A 16,144-nucleotide genomic window follows, 5' to 3' on the forward strand; every position below is an offset into this window, starting at 1 on the left:
CTGAAAGAAGAGAGAAAAGATATGGCCTAATTAATATGAATTCCCTGTTTATTCTCACCATCACATGAGGGTTACTTAATCAGTGACTGTTATTGCTGAACTAGTACATCTACATCTAGCCTTACAATGGTAACTTTTCTTAGACTCTGTTTACTAAAGGAATATAAACTGACCATATTGGATACTGATTATAGGAGAATATATATTGTATTTCCTGGCCCACCAAGGAGGGTTTCTCTCTGCTGGAATTACTCCAAGGAGATCTCTCTCTCTCTCTCAAAAATTCTTGTACTTGGTTGGGGTGGCACTTCACAAATATTCATTAGCATTCCCTGGATCATTAGGATTTCCTGGCATAAAACGAAGTTCCTTTGCTCTAAAGACTTAAACAGAAACAAATACAGGGAGTCCTCGACGTACATTGTTTCAACTTACAGTGATTCGCACTTGCGATGCTCTGCCATTTACAACCATGTTATTACTTACAGCACTGGATCCTCACACTTACGGCACGACAGCAACTCAGGCAGCGCTCAAACATCATGCCGTCATGCTGTAAGTGAGAGGATCCAGTGCTGTAAGTAATAACACGGTGGTAAATGGTAGAGCGCTGCAAGTGTGAATTGCTGTAAGTGGCCCTAAGTCTCCCCAAAAATCTCCCCAAAGAAGCCCATCCCATAACCCTGGTGAAGGTGTTCTTTCACCTTCTGATTAAATAAAATTAAATAGCTGATTTAAATATGGTGTTTATGGTCATTTCTATAAAAAGTTGGGCATCAGGCCCTTGGTCAGGAAAGTAACCCCGCTATTATAACATTTTTTCTATGGGAAAATCAGGTTCGACTTACATCGTTTTGACTTACAATGCCTTTTCCAGGAACATAACCCACCGTAAGTGTGAGGACTGCCTATATTGCTAGTTTCTATTGGAGAGGATAAAACAACTCAAGAGGAGATGATTACAATAATTAATTTAACCAGAAACATGGACACCTTATATCTAGCCAAATTCAGTTCAGGCTCAAAGTGCTATGTAGCTGTAGGATATTCATATTTGTTTCCTGTGGGTTTGACAGTGCCACCTCTAGACCATGAGTTGGATCTTTCAAAGGAAAGACATTAAAATCCGTTAAGTGCATCCAAGATTTTTTTGGTGCAATCACAGTTAGAAGAAAAATTCCTTGCGACAGTTCTTCACTGGAGAAGGTCAATAAGGAAACACTTGGGAGAATGAGACATAGGGGATTTGGAAGTATTGTATTATGTCATATACACACTTTTTCTCCCAAAATTGCTGTGTGTGTTTTAAGCGGGGAAGCTATTTTCTTCACTGTGCATACCATGCAGCTGCCAGGGTGATTACCAAGATGGTAGAGTCCTGTGTTAACCCTCTCATATCTATAGCTGTTGACTGAAAACTGTAGGTTGTACCTCAAGAAGCAAGTGAGCTGCTGGTAGTATCTTGATGAGGCTTGTGATGTGGAAAAAATAGTTGAAATACAGGAACTTATATAAAGAACTACTTATGGTAAAAGTTTGTACTGCCCTTACAAGAATCTGGGGCTCAGCCAGGTGTGACAAAGTAAGTCCTTTTGGAAACAGTGTTCAGGAAGTGCGGCATCCCAAAAGATACTCTGTCACACCAGCAATTTCCTGCCACCTGCTCCCTCACCATTGTCACCAGTCAGCATTGACTCTGGAAAGATTTTTTTTTTTTTACCTTCCAAAATTAGGTGTGTGTTTTATTCAGAGGCATATTGTATGCAAGAAAATATGATAGTTTGCCTTGCAGACAGACTCTTCCATAAATGCCCATTTCAAGCTTTTTTTAACCTTCATGTCTGAGGAATATACTGGTTCAGTCTACTATCAGAGATAGGATATTGGATCAAATAGATCACTAGGGATGTGTCCCTACAAACAGGAATGTGTTCCCCTAGGGACAAACAGCAATGGCACAATATGTGCTGCTGCTACTTGTCCCCAGGGAATGCCCATACCACATGCACTTTGGCGCATGGCGTGTTGCCCTGGTTGGGGTACAGGAAGTTGGGGTCAGCAATTATGCTGGCTGCAGCAGCCTTACCTGGGGTCCGGGGAGCTTCTGGGAGCTGCAGCCATGGTGATCCTGCAACAGGAAGCCTGATCGGCAGCCAGAGCATGGCTCCAGCTGGCCATGGTCTGGTTTTGGACAGCATCCAGTGCCACCATGTGCATCACCCTACTTTTTTTAGACCTGGGTTTTTTTGACCCTGGGTCAAAAAACACCCCCATGCTGCAAATTAGCAGTGCAGGGAATGCCTGAATGTTCAGTATGTGTTGTGTGCAGTGCTGCATATGGGCCTGCAGTGCCATATATTGCAAGTCCACACTTGTCTGGATGCGCTCAAGGGGAGCATCCAGACAATCATACACATGCTGGGACATAAATATCAGTGACACATATTTGTGCTGCTGCTTTGTTTCCCAGGGCATGACACTGCATGTGTGCTCCAGCATGTGCAATTGTCCTGGGTAGGATAGGGGAGGCTGGGGCCAGCATGTGTCCTGGGGGCCTCCCGGGGCAGCAGCAGCACTGATCTGGCTGTACAGGGCCTGACTCTGGACAGCCAGGCTCCATTTCTGGCAGCACATGCTGCTGCTGCGTGTACCAGACCACTTTTTTGTGTCAGTTTTTTTTAAACCAGGATCTCCTGGTGTCAAATTTTGATACCATGGTGCAAGTTAGCAGCACAATGAATGGTTGCACGTGTGCTGCATGCAGTTGGAGATGCTACAAACCACATATGCGCACTCCTCTGCATGTGCCCCAGTAGGTTCTAAAATGATTATTACAATGATCCATTTCTGGTACAGGAAACTTGATATCCCATGTTAATGTGGAAAAATCTGAAAATAGGATGGATTCCTGCATGGAAAATTAATTTATTTTGGCATTTGGGGACATCAAATCTTAAGATGCTGTTGGTGTTTCTATCCTGGAGTCTTAGTGGGGTAGTTAGTAGCCATTACTTCCTAACTGCTAACACTATTGTGGGTTTCCCATCTAACATGAATAGTACACTTAGTTGGAGATAGTTACGTATAATGTATCAGCAAAAAAAGAAAAACGCTACTTGCTTTTATAACCAAATGTCATATATCTTTTTATAACACAAGGGAAAAGCTATAGAGATCTTTGTATACCAATATCCATATTTCTAGCAAGAATACTAATAGTCACTGGACACATCTACATGAGACACTGACTGTGTAGTAGCCTGATACTACTGTACAGTAGCATCTTGTGGCAAAAACCGTGCTGAGATGCGACTGCGCAGCAATATTGGCTGCTATGCAGTAGCATCACTTAAAAGGCATTCGTTGGTGCTACTGTGCAGTAACTCCAGTTACTGTGCATTTATTTAGTACTTGCTTATACCAGTAATAAATAAATATGCAGTAACCACTGCACAGTAGCATCTCATGTAGACACACCCAGCAAACGTGACTATTCACTCACTATAGACTCTCACTAGTTTAGGATTTTCTGGCTTGCTGCCATGAGAGAAGATATGTTATTTTGGGACTTTCTGTTCTATGCTTGCCTGGTGCTAAAAGTTAACACAAGAAACAGGTATTTCCAGGCTAAAAAAACAGAACAAAACACAAGTATGGTTTAGAAAAGCTGCAGTCATGCATTTAGTACTCCTGACTGCTTACTTTGTTAAGCTTAGTTTCTGCTCATTGGCCCCTGTCAACCTCTCATATCTTGTGTCTCTGCTAATGCTTCTCTCTTTGTTAACTGGGATATATCTGTAAAGAAGAAAAAGATAAAGTATTTGGTATTGGAATAAACTTAGAAGTCAGTTCTGAGCATGAAGAAGTGGCTAAATAGGGATATTATATCAGCATTCCAATAGGGAGATTAAGCAATAGCAAATTACAGAGTGGGAGGAGTTATTTGACATGGGCTTTATGTGATGTTTAGTCACCTCTCTCAATTCACTGAAAGGGACTGGTAAGCAAGAGATAGGCTTCTCTTACAAACTATTATGCAAATGGATTTGGCTTGAACTCCAATGACTCCTGTAGAAGCCAGAAAAATTCACACCACAGTACTCTGCATCATCTTATGAAGTACAATGCATCCTGCATTATCTGGTGTCCCCCTTCCATTTGTTACTACTGCCTACAGGTACAGAATGTCTCGCAGAAGACAACACTTGATGACCCTCAACCACAAACCAGGTTTTAAGATTCTCAAATCTTTTTTAAGGCTCCGTTTCTTCCCTTCCAAAATATCTTGCACCAAATGTCTCTTGCCCTTGCATACTCTTTTTGCCATAACTACACCACTGTTCCACCTACCCCTGGGAGTCAGCTTCTGAACACTCCACGTGGGATGAGACCCCACTGTTAATGCTCGTGCTAGTGATGGTGCTGTCCCTGGGGCATGACATGGATATGAGGAAAAAGATCAGTATGACTTCTGGGAAAAAGATCTGCATGCCTGCTTTGTTGCATTGTAGCATGAAAAGAGTAGCTTTCAGGATAAAACTTTTACATTGAAAAACAGGGATGACAAGAAGGCAACCAGAATAGGCTCTGGAATATCAGTGTGTTCAGCAGACTCAACACAACAGGTTTATATAGGGAATCAAAATAAAGGTCAAGATATAGGCCCAGAAAGGGTTCCTATTGGTACATTTGTCTGTATATCCTTTTGGACCAAATCCTATCTTCAGTTGCATTCAAGTAGCTCCATTAAAGTCAGGGGAGATTTAGGGGGCAAGTGGGATCCTTTATAATGGGAAGTGAGAACAAGGAATTCATACTTTATTCAAAGTGGCCTAAAGCATAGCCAGAAAGCTAACTGAAGCACGTGAAGTTCTAAATTGCAATCTGCAGCCCTCACCATTTGAAGAATGGAGGTACTTCTGCAGAGAGTGTGAGAGTCACAACATACATTGCCTATTGGGATAGATCTACAGGCAGCCCCTCAGCTGTCTTTGAGAAACAGGCAGTGACATTTTGCTCCACATTGTGAGCACAGGGAGGACCCTGAGGCTTTGGGCAAATTGCCAAAGCAGTCCCTGACCTGGCAATATTTGAATGTCTCTGATTTAATTCATACAAATGACATGGATATTTCTCTCCAACTATAGCTTATCATGCACTAGGCAGGGGAGAGATGTATCTTACAGATTAATTGAATCAGTGAGCAACAGCTCACATCTAGCATCTGATTATGCAAGCTTATGAATCTCTGATTCAGTTAATCTATAAGGTGCGTCTCTACCTTCCCTTCTTCTGACTTCAGAGTAACACAGGTATCTGCCTCTCATCATACACTGATAACAGTGTCAGCCAGCAAACAAACAGCCAGGGAAAGGTCTGCATTTGTTTATGTACATGGCGCACATGCAATAAATTAATCCCTGCTATTTTGGGCTGAGACGTAACAAAAGACAGGGGATCCATTCCTTGACTTCTTACTTTGCCACGTTTGGGTCAGGCTTAGCATGCTTTCTGGCAGGTAGAGGCTCACTTTGAGTGTCATTTGTAGCAGGTACTTTCAGATTCTCAGTATCTTCAGTATTGCTCCTGAAACTGGAAAACCTATGGGGAAAAAAAATCAAGTGTGTTTGTTTAAGGATGTGTGAAAAATGACTAGCTTGAACTGTGTGAAAATCCATTCTCAAAGCAGAATCATCAGGCTGGAAGCTGGAAAAATAGTTAGCTAAGCCTGAGATTTAAAAGCTACCCTAGGGATTTAGAAGCACATTTTCTAACTGAAACTGATGCAAGTTGTGCATGTAAATCCCTCAGCTGGACTTCAAAATTTCAGCTTGATATCTATGATCTGTGACGGTTTCAGAGGGAATGTACTAGCCACTGAAGCATGTCTAAGTGTCAGATTTAGTGTTGCCATGACTCTTTCACTTGATACATGCTCCCACATAAACACACACGCATTAAACATACAGTCTTAGTAACATCATTGCAGGCCTGGGTTATTTTGGGATAAGTCTCTGTAACCCAAGACGTTCTGTCTTTCCTTGCTGATATCAGTAGGGTTGCAGGATATAAGCGACTCAAAGTAAAAAACTTGCTATTTGACTTTTCTTTAGACACTATGAGCTCCTATATACATGTGCAGAGACTGCTCCAACACGCTGGAAATCCAGCGCGTTGAAACAGACTCAATTAATCAAGTCCGCTGGAGCACAGAAATCGATGCACTCTGGCAGCCTTCCGCGTCATGTGTATCAGTGTCCTTGTACTAAAAAAAAAAGGTGGCGGGGCACTTTGAAATAAAACACATTTGATGAGCTTTAAAGTGCACCACCACCATTTTTTCAGCATGGGGATTCTGACACACGATACACAGGTGCTTTTAATTAGCATGGTTTTCTAATTAAAGGGCCCAGTGCTGCATCCCAAAGCATGTGTAAAAATGCCCTAGTTGAATATTCATTGTCCAAACTTCCCTCCCAGGATTCTGGAGTTAAAGTTGCCTATCACAGAGCATCATGAAAAATAAAAAAGCCTCACTACAAAACAATGGGATACTTATATATTTTTCGTTAGGATAGGATGGAAGAATTAGTCAGTCAAATAAAACCTATTGGCTCCCTACCCTCTTGTGCTCATTTCTGCTGTGTAGTAATCTGTTGCTTGAGTCTTCTCCTGTCCTCTCTCTTTGCTAGTGCTTCCCTCTTCATAAGCTGGGATAGAGCTGGCAAAGAAAGAGGAATCCCTTTAATACAGTTACTGTCAGTACCTAAACTACTGGAGGGCTAAATGCAATGTACACAGGATAATTCAATGAAGATCCTGTTTTAATAGAAGATATTTCAAGGATTGCCGCTTCATTCTAGGATACTAAAGTTGTGATAAAAGTGCCTAATACTATAAAGCATGGAATGTTTCCCAAGAGGTGCTGAACATCTTCATTTGCTATGGAGTTCAATGGAATACCAGAGTAGAGAACTTATCATAAGACAAGTCAACTGCTTGCATATCACACACTTGGTTTTTGTCCTGTTGTTCTATATCAAAGTAGCTCCTTTCTCATTATACCTGAGCTTTATCAGGATCCTACCTAGAATTCTCTTGATTTCCTGGAAATTAATGCACTTCCGCTTCATGCTCAGTACTGACTTTATAATACCATAAGAGCTATAAATATGTTCCACAGAATTTCTAGTTTAGTGTCCAAATACTGTGAACTTGGAACTGTGAAGAGTGCCAATGAAAAGCTGAAGAGACCTTTACCCTATATGCTGGCCTGCTTACTTCTGACTAAAAGAATTCTTTAAAAGCAGAGAAGGACAACTCTCACAGCAGTAAATAATGAAAGAGGAGGGACTACATATATAATGAGTGATTAGTATGTATTTATGTAACCCTTCTAGCATACCAGTTATGTGCCATGCAGTCATAATACATAAAAACATAGTAAACTATGACCTATTTGTTCTGCATTTGCCTGAGACAAATGACAATGACTCGTCCCCTAGAGTTGTCCACTGAATTATGGATTCTCAGATGGTCACCTTGGATAGCTGTGCTTCTGACTGCTAAAACAATCATTTGTACAATGGTAACAGCTTTAACTAATCCTAGCTGGTATATCCCAGGTGCTATATCTTTTAGCCTTGACAAATGAATGATGGTTTCCAGGTCTTCCCAGACAAGCCAGTTGTAGGTTTTCCCCTTGTCCTCTGATTTTTTTGTCATAATACCAAATACTGAACTCCTCTTTCATGATCAAACTGAGCATCATTTGCCTACATCTGGCCTTTATAACTGCTGTCTATGGCAGTAACTTTGTTCTCTTGAGAATGAGAGCTGGAACTGCTAAAGAGATGAAAGACATTATGGAAACAATCTAAAGAAATGAGCTCCTTAGTAAAAGATTTTCATGAGAACAGTGTTATAGTATAATGTAAGTGATGGGGAATTAATATAAATGATGAAGTCTCGTTTCATAAAACAAAATTAGCATGGATTTCTTCAGAGAAGAATGTTTAATTTCAAATGTTTATAATGTTGAAGAGCTCAGACAGAATGAGGGAATCATCAGTGTTTTATTAAAATTTTAGTTTCTTCTCACCATTGTGGACATCTACCCAAGAGAGCTTCAAATGAAGGGATATTGGCCAGATAAGTCTGCTATAGTGTCTCACTTCAATGCACACACAGTGAACACAGTGTTCTGCACAAAAGGAAGTTGTTACTGTACTCTGCTTACATACATATCAGATAACTAGATAATTCACTAAACTGCATAACACAAAGCCAGTTCCAAATCTTTGCCCTTGGCTTACATTACAACAAACATTGATTTCCTGAATATTAGTTAAATGCATAAATCACTTAAGAGCATGGCATCTTTTGGCTCTACTCTAGCTAACTGCATAATAATAAAGGGGAGGCAGCTGTTAAAGGGCCAATACTAGAAGTCTTGAAAGTGATGGCAGCTGGTCAGTTTCAGGCAGCAGCAGAGCTAAGGGTGGGTGACCAGGGCATGAGCCTCGGGCACCAATTCATTGAAGGTGCTGCCATACCATGCTGCCAAATTCAGTTTCCCTGTTGCCCCTTTTTGCTGATGCTGGAAGTTAGCAGCACTAGAGGAAGAGTTGGGCCAGGGCCAGTTTCAAGCTTTGGTCATAGGGAGCGTGGACATGAGACATTCACATCTGATGTGGTAGTTTAAGGTGTGCAGAGGTTGTGCTGCAATAGTCCCAGTCATAAAAATCATGCCTCCCCTCCCCCTGTCAAGGGAGAGGCCACTGCTGCAGAGGATGTGATATTGGTGCAGCCAGCAGGTTAACTGTCCCTCTACTGTAGCTGTTGACTTTGTAGCCACTGAATTTAGTGCTGTCCATCATTGGTAGAGATGGCAATTGGAATCACAGGAGTGAGCAGCAGTAGTGGCTGCAGTAAAGGGCTGCAAGAGGGTCCCTGCTGTATTAACTCTTTAGCTACTGGCCATGCTGACATCTCCCCCTGAAGCAGCAGTGTCTCCCACTGCTTCAGAGGAAGGGGAAAGGAACAGGGAGGGGTGAAAGGTTGCTGATGAGGGGATTATGACCTCTAGGATGTAACCCCCAGGCTGCCCAGGACACATGCCTTGCTGGTTATGTTTCTGGTTTCAAGACTACAAATGCCACAGCACTGACAACAGTGGAGATGTGGCATTGTGTACTTAATTAGGATTGCTTATTTAAGTTTAGGTAACTATATACCCTAGATAAGGGCAAAGCCTCTTTTCAGGATGGAGGCTATGCACTTAAATCAAAGATACTGTATGTGATATCTGATTATTTATTGGGAATTGGACAACAGGAAGCATTTTGTCAATCACAACTGTGATGGTGCTTGTTAAGTCACAGTCCCATTTCTACTTCCAAGACTTACTGCTGAGTATCCTATTGCTATTCCTTGCCCTCAGTTTCGCTGACTGGTGACATTAAAAAACAGTTCCACCTCTCCTTTACCTTTTAAGATCAAATTCTTCATCATCCAGATGCACAGGGACTTTGTATCGAACCTCTTGGGTAATAGTGCTGCTCTCTCTTTCAGAAGTGCTCAGCCTGCCAAAGAAGGAGGGTTACCCCATTACATAAAGTGCCTTGGAGACCAAATGGTGGGATTAGAATCTGAAGGGACTAAATCCTTTGCAAAATATTTGCACAGAATGATTAATTTTGGGGGATGTGTAGACAATAAGTATGGATTATGGAACCCCCTTGTTAAGCATCTGGGGTTTTCCTTCCCACAGTACTGTCATGATTGTCACTAGTGGAAAGTATCACCCAGAGAAATCTGACCCAGGGTCAGACTAGAAGGGAGGATGTATAAAGGTGCAGTATTTGGAATGAGAAGATATCCTCTCTTCTTAACTCTCCCACACATTTACTGTGTGTCATTTGGCAAGACCCTCTTAGCTCACTATATCTCGGTTTCTTCCTGGGTGAAATAAGGGTAATAAATACTTGGTTATCTCCCACAGAAGATTAAGAGGCAAAGAACATCCCTGTTTGCAAAATGCATCAAAGTTCTAGGGTGCAGGGTTCTATAGAAATAGCCATTATTAGTACTTCTGCTGGAGTTCATAAAGGATTCTCAGCACAGGCACATACCCCCAAGCCTAATTCTAACAAGCATTACATTTGTGTAAGCTCCACAGAAGTCACAGGGAGTCCTGAATGGGCTGGAATGTGCCAAAGATATACATGTAATGGACAGATCATGGAGATACTGTATTGCTCTTGGGAAATATAAAATCATTTCACTGCAGGATTTGATTTTTGCATTGGATATTGCACGAATATTTGTTGTTTTAACTGACATCCTTGGCAGTGAACTTGGAACTGCAGTATCTAATTGACCAGAATATAATGTTCTGGACTTTCCTCATACTAAGGGGTTAGTAAGTAACAGATACAAGGTTTGGGCAAAAGAAGAACTGAATATAGTGTCAAAATTCATCCCAGCAAACAGGTTCTTGCCCCTTGGCTCCTTACTCTGCGCCATTCCGATCAGGTTCTTCATGTTCTGTGGCTCTAGGACTCCTGTATCTGGCATCTTGGGTGCTGCTTCTTTCCTCATCATCTGGGACAGCTCTGGTAAGCAAGGAAAAGCCCACTTAACTACAACCTCAGAGAGCTGAATTACTTCCTGAACCAGTTCTATGTGCTGAGGACAAAGAAAGATTCTTTTTGTGCCCAGTTGCACTGTTTAAAGGATCTTTCTATGGGGATCATTTCATGGGCTTAATTGCATTTCAATGTACTCATATTTCAGTCACCCTTCAACACCTCTGTTGCCATTGCAACATTGTACTGTAGACCATATCCTCTCCATATTAGTCTTGGTTAAAATCTAAGGGATCTAATCTGTCTAAGCGCACATCCACAGGAGAAAAGAGCCAGAGTGTTAAATCTGAGCATGCAGAGAAGGGCTACAACCCAGACCTTATTCAATGTCTTGCAGCTGGGATGCAGACTTTTGAACAGTTTCCATTATCACAGTTCTTGACTGATAGTAATAAAAAGACTGAGTCCTTTTATGCCTTTCCAGACCAGCTGGACTTCACATTTTCCATGGTCTTCATATTCTCTGGTAGATTCAGTAAACCCAGTGCCTTCTTACCTTTTAATATTATATTCTGTACCATTCTGATGTTCAGGGACTTCGTATCTGGTGTCGTTAGGAGGTGGAGGGATATCCGCAGACTGTGAGCTGGACCTGTCAAAAGTGGAGAATTATTAAATTGCTTCACTGGTTGGTGAAAGTTGTTCAAGTGGTTCTCAGATGGCATTCATAGGAATTACTGTTAGGAATAACAAGCCTACATTTTTCAAGCCTAACAAGCCTAGAAAAATAGCAAGTAACTTGAGTTAGAGTACTGATTTCCTTTTAGAAAAGCATGCCTGCTACCTCTACCCGACAAAAATAGAGACTTCTAGAAAACACATGAGGTACTTATGTCTCAAACAGAGCAGCTCCTCTTTTGGTTCCCTCCTCCTATTCACCAAAGACTTTGAAGCCTGCTGATAAAGCCCAGAAAGAATCTCTTAGGGGACTGTTAGCCTGCATGGCTAGCAACAACTCCAAGGCTTCTTCTTGGAGTAGAGTTCCTAACATGCATCTGCGTTTGTCTTCTATCCACAAAAAGGTTAGAATGGTGTCACAAGACCACACTTAACTTCTGAGACCCTTTAGTGGGACAAAGTAAGGAATTAAGACACAAAGTGAGGGACTCAGGAAAAGAAAAATGCTGACTGTAGGTAGATTAAATCTTCTAGCCTGGTTGATTCTCCAGTAGAAAATCTGAGTAGAGATGATTTATTATTAATATAATCAAATCTATACTCATGGCATGATGAGTGCACTCCAAAGCTCTTACCTTGTGAGGTTTGAATTTGTGTCCTCCAGGTGCACAGGGACTTTGTACCAGTGGCGCAGCTCAGTTGTAGCATCAGCAGCACCAATCCCATAATGGGAACTGGACCTGCAAAGAGAGAAAGAGAGATTCATGGCACCTTAGAAGAGAGACCGGTTAGAGTCCAAAGTTACAATATCATTGATAAACAATATATTCCTCTAGCTCCTTTACAGACATGTAACTACCCATCAGCTATATTGTGCACAGCAGACTGCACATTATGACATTGCATTGTTCAAGACAGTTTCTGGATGCGAGTCCAAGAGACAAATGCCAACATGGGAAAGGAGATGAAGGACCATAACATATTGTGAAATGATGGGACAGAAGGTGGTGGTATGAAGTGGGTATGGGGATTCAAGCAAAGATATTTCCAAATATGTTGGGGCATTCTACAGACCCTAGTTTCTACACCTACAGATATGCACACAGTGAAGCAGCTGCTCTGTACTCCTTCTGGCTTATTTCAGGGGAGATGATAATGTGTGGAACTTCAGGTCTTTGGTCCAACACTGTATTTATCTGTTTTATTGCTTTGTCACTGTAGGAAGCAATAAAGCATATCAGTAAATAGCTTGTTTTGACCTCCTGCTCCTCAGTACCCCATATCCTGCCTTGGTAATCATTTCTTCAATTGTGCTCCATGACACAAATGTTCTTCCCCTCTGACTATTCAAGTATTATTGTACTAGAATGCTTCACAGCCACTAGTGGATTTATCTTCACAACAGCCCCATATGGTAGGGAAGTATAATTAGTCTTATTCAATAAATGGTGAATTGAGACAGTAGAATAAGGATATGTCTACAAAGCACATTGCAGCATCTGGGTAAGTTAGTGCTATGATGTTAATGTGACTACACCATTTCTAGTGAGCTATTTCAGATACTTCTATCCAGCACTACCCTAAGTGACTTCCCGAAGGTCACAGAGAATCTGCGACAAAGATGAGAATAGAAATCAGGCCTTCCAAGATTTGTCACAGAGCTATACAGTGCTATGATGACATGATTATATTTTCCAGAGGTCATTAAGGCAACAATGAGAAGATAACAAACATTGATCTGGAAGGGATAAGTGAAGATGTGACAACGTGGAAGGAGATGGAAGGCTGTAATTAAGGTGGTTATAGCCACCCCCACCCCCACCCCCACCCCCACCCATCCAAAGCCTGTGAGACCAGAGAGAAAGAAAAGAGATCACTAAATGTTACTGGCACGGAAATCAAATTCATATGTTGTCCTCCCCAATCCTTTTGAGTTAATATCCCTTACAGAATAGAGTATTCTCTATTCCGCAATGTTGCACTGGCACAATTCAAAACTGAAGAGGGTTTAGTATCACTTCTTTAAAAGCTGCTTTCCACAAGGGAAGACATTCTGTGGTGTGGTTACTAATTAAAATGACAATGGACCTCTGAGGATATCTGAGTCAGGGTCCTCTCCTGCTGTTCAAGTTAAGAACCCATCCGTCATATTCTTTATATCAACTAAAGAGATTGCTCCCAATTCAGAGGCATCAAAGGAATGCTACCTCTTGTCAGAGAAAATGGGATCATGTTTTTCGTCATGCACGGTTGGTCTGGGGATGCTTTCCTTCTTTCTATCATAGGAAAAAAAAGTGACAATGAATGAAGAGACTTCAGTCTTTGTTTTTGTGCCTCCCATTCACCTTCCTATCATTAAACAAGCTCACCTTCAAGAATAGGGTAAAAAACATACAAAGACAGCTATGTAATCAATTCTTCTAAGTAAAGAGAGTCTGGTTTATTTTCATAGATTCATAGACATTAGGGCTGGAAGGGACCTCAGAAGATCATCAAGTCCAGCCCCCTACCCCAGGGGCAGGAAGTCAGCTGGGGTCATAGGATCCCAGCAAGATAAACATCCAAATGTCTCTTGAAGGTGTTCAAAGTAGGTGCTTGAACCACCTCCGGTGGCAGTTTATTCCAAACATTGGGGGCTCGGACAGTAAAGAAGTTCTTCCTTACGTTCAGCCTGAAACGGTCATGGAGGAGTTTAGGACCATTCAACCTTGTCATCCCTTGGGGCGCTCTGGTGAACAGACATTCCTTGTGAGCACCCCTGATAAACTTATAGGTGGCCACCAGATCACCCCTGAGCCTGCACTTTTCCAGGCTGAAGAGTCCCATGGCTCTCAGTCTCTCATCATAAGGTCTGTTTTCCTGACCTCTGATCATGCACGTGGCTCTCCTCTGCACCCTCTCAAACTTCTCCACATCCTTTTTGAATTGTGGAGCCCAAAACCGGACGCAGTACTCCAGCTGCGGCCTCACCAAGGCCAAGTACAACGGGAGAATGACATCCTGGGACTTGCTTGAGAAGCATCTATGGATGCAAGCCAGCATTTTGCTTGCTTTACTAGCTGCAGCATCACATTGAAGGCTCATGTTCATCTTGTGGTCAGTCATGACCCCCAAGTCCCTTTCGTCTGAAGTGCTAGCCAGTGTAGTACTGCTGAGCCTATAAGCATGCTGTGGGTTTTTCCTCCTGAGGTGGAGAACCTTGCATTTTTTGGTGTTAAATGCCATCAGGTTCTTGTTTGCCCACTTCTTGAGACTGTCGAGGTCAACCTGGATTGCCCTCCTGTCCTCAGGTGTGGACACTTTACCCCAGAGTTTGGTGTCATCGGTGAACTTGGCCAGTCCACTTCTGACACCAATGTCTACATCATCAATGAAGATGTTAAATAGTATAGACCCTAGGACAGAGCCTTGAAGGACCCCACTGGTCACAGGGCACCACAACAATTCAACCACCATCCTCTGGGTCCAACCACGGAGCCAATTCCCCAGCCAATGAATCATGGTGAGGCCGAGGTCGCAGTTAGCCAGTTTTGCCAAGAGGTGATCATGGGATACCAGATCGAAGGCTTTTTTAAAGTCAATATATAGGACAATCGCTTCTCCCTTGTCCAGGTGATAAGTCACCTGGTTGTAAAAGGAAATAAGATTGGTCAAGCAAGACCTACCTGCAACAAATCCGTGCTGGCTATCCCTCAGGATGCTGCCGTCAGCCAGACTGTTAAGAATAGCCTCTTTGATAATCTTTTCCAAGACTTCCCCGGGATAGAGGTCAGGCTGATGGGCCTGTAGTTTGCCAGATCCACTTTCCTCCCTTTCTTGAAGATAGGCATGACATTGGCCTTCTTCCAATCTTTGGGCACTTCACCAGAGCACCAGGAGCTCTCGAAGATCCATGCCAGGGACTGAGCTATGAAGCTTGCCAGGTCCTCGAGTACCCTGGGGTGTAAACTGTCAGGGCCGGCTGACTTGAAGGTATCCAGCCTCTCAAGGTGTTCCTTCATGAGGTCAGCATTGATGGAGGGTAAGGAATCTCCCTCACCTTGCCCTGTCCCATAATGGGCAAGGGCGTCTCTTGGGACTGGTGAAAAACCGACGCAAAGTGCCCATTTAACAAGCTGGCTTTTTCCTGGGCGCCGGTTGTCAGTTGTCCCATCTGGTTTAGCAAGGGTTCAATGTTACCCTTGCTTTTCCTCTGACTCCCCACATATCTAAAAAAGGACTTTTTATTGTCCTTGATACTTGCAGATAGTTGGAGTTCCATTGCAGCCTTGGCTTTCCTGGTTCGCTCCCTGCAGGTCTGGACCAGAGCAGTGTATTCCTCCTTGGTGGTGGATCCCATCCTCCATCCTTTGTAGGTCTGTCTTTTTAGATGCAGCAGGAGGTCTGCTAGTTCCCTGAAGAGCCAAGGGGGCTGCTGTGCCCTTTTGCTGCCTTTCCTCTGAGACAGGATAGACTTTGCTTGCGCATCCAGGATTGAGCAACCACTCATTCTGAACTCCCCTCCCCCTTGGGTTGTGGCCTTTTAGTGCCTGACTGACAAGCCTCCTTAGCTTGTGTTACGTCTCAGCTCTGTATTCTTGGGCAACCCTGGCACAGGATGCAGTCTGTCTGACTCACAAAGGACTCACCCCCCCCTCCCTCCCCTCCTCTACCTAAATTAAACTGATTAAGATGCAGTGAGAGACACACCTAAGACCCTCACCAGATAAGGGTGACAAGAATGAATCAACTGCCCTAGGTCTCATTTACATCCGAGATGGAACCAGATGACCATTCATTTACATGAGAGATGGAAAACAGAAAGCCTGAAGCAGAGACTGCAGTGAATTCTGGGACCAGAGAAGCAGGAGAGCGCTGCATGATGGGGAATCTGTGCT

General features: G+C 42.8%; 1 protein-coding gene across 1 annotated transcript in view; it reads right to left on the minus strand.

Annotated features, from left to right (window-relative positions):
• The window catches only part of ZNF185 (zinc finger protein 185 with LIM domain), a 91,930-nt gene that overhangs the window by 18,173 nt on the left and 57,613 nt on the right, over window positions 1–16,144 (minus strand). The window contains exons 18-24 of the mRNA XM_025213861.1: window positions 11,903–12,007; window positions 11,146–11,241; window positions 10,518–10,616; window positions 9,489–9,584; window positions 6,623–6,721; window positions 5,479–5,601; window positions 3,703–3,795 (exon numbers count right to left, since the gene is read on the minus strand). Coding sequence (XP_025069646.1) covers window positions 3,703–3,795; window positions 5,479–5,601; window positions 6,623–6,721; window positions 9,489–9,584; window positions 10,518–10,616; window positions 11,146–11,241; window positions 11,903–12,007 — 711 coding nt within the window. The remainder of the gene's footprint in view (window positions 1–3,702; window positions 3,796–5,478; window positions 5,602–6,622; window positions 6,722–9,488; window positions 9,585–10,517; window positions 10,617–11,145; window positions 11,242–11,902; window positions 12,008–16,144) is intronic.

Source organism: Alligator sinensis, unplaced genomic scaffold (assembly GCF_000455745.1).
Source record: "Alligator sinensis unplaced genomic scaffold, ASM45574v1 scaffold27_1, whole genome shotgun sequence".
Taxonomy (NCBI): domain Eukaryota; kingdom Metazoa; phylum Chordata; order Crocodylia; family Alligatoridae; genus Alligator; species Alligator sinensis.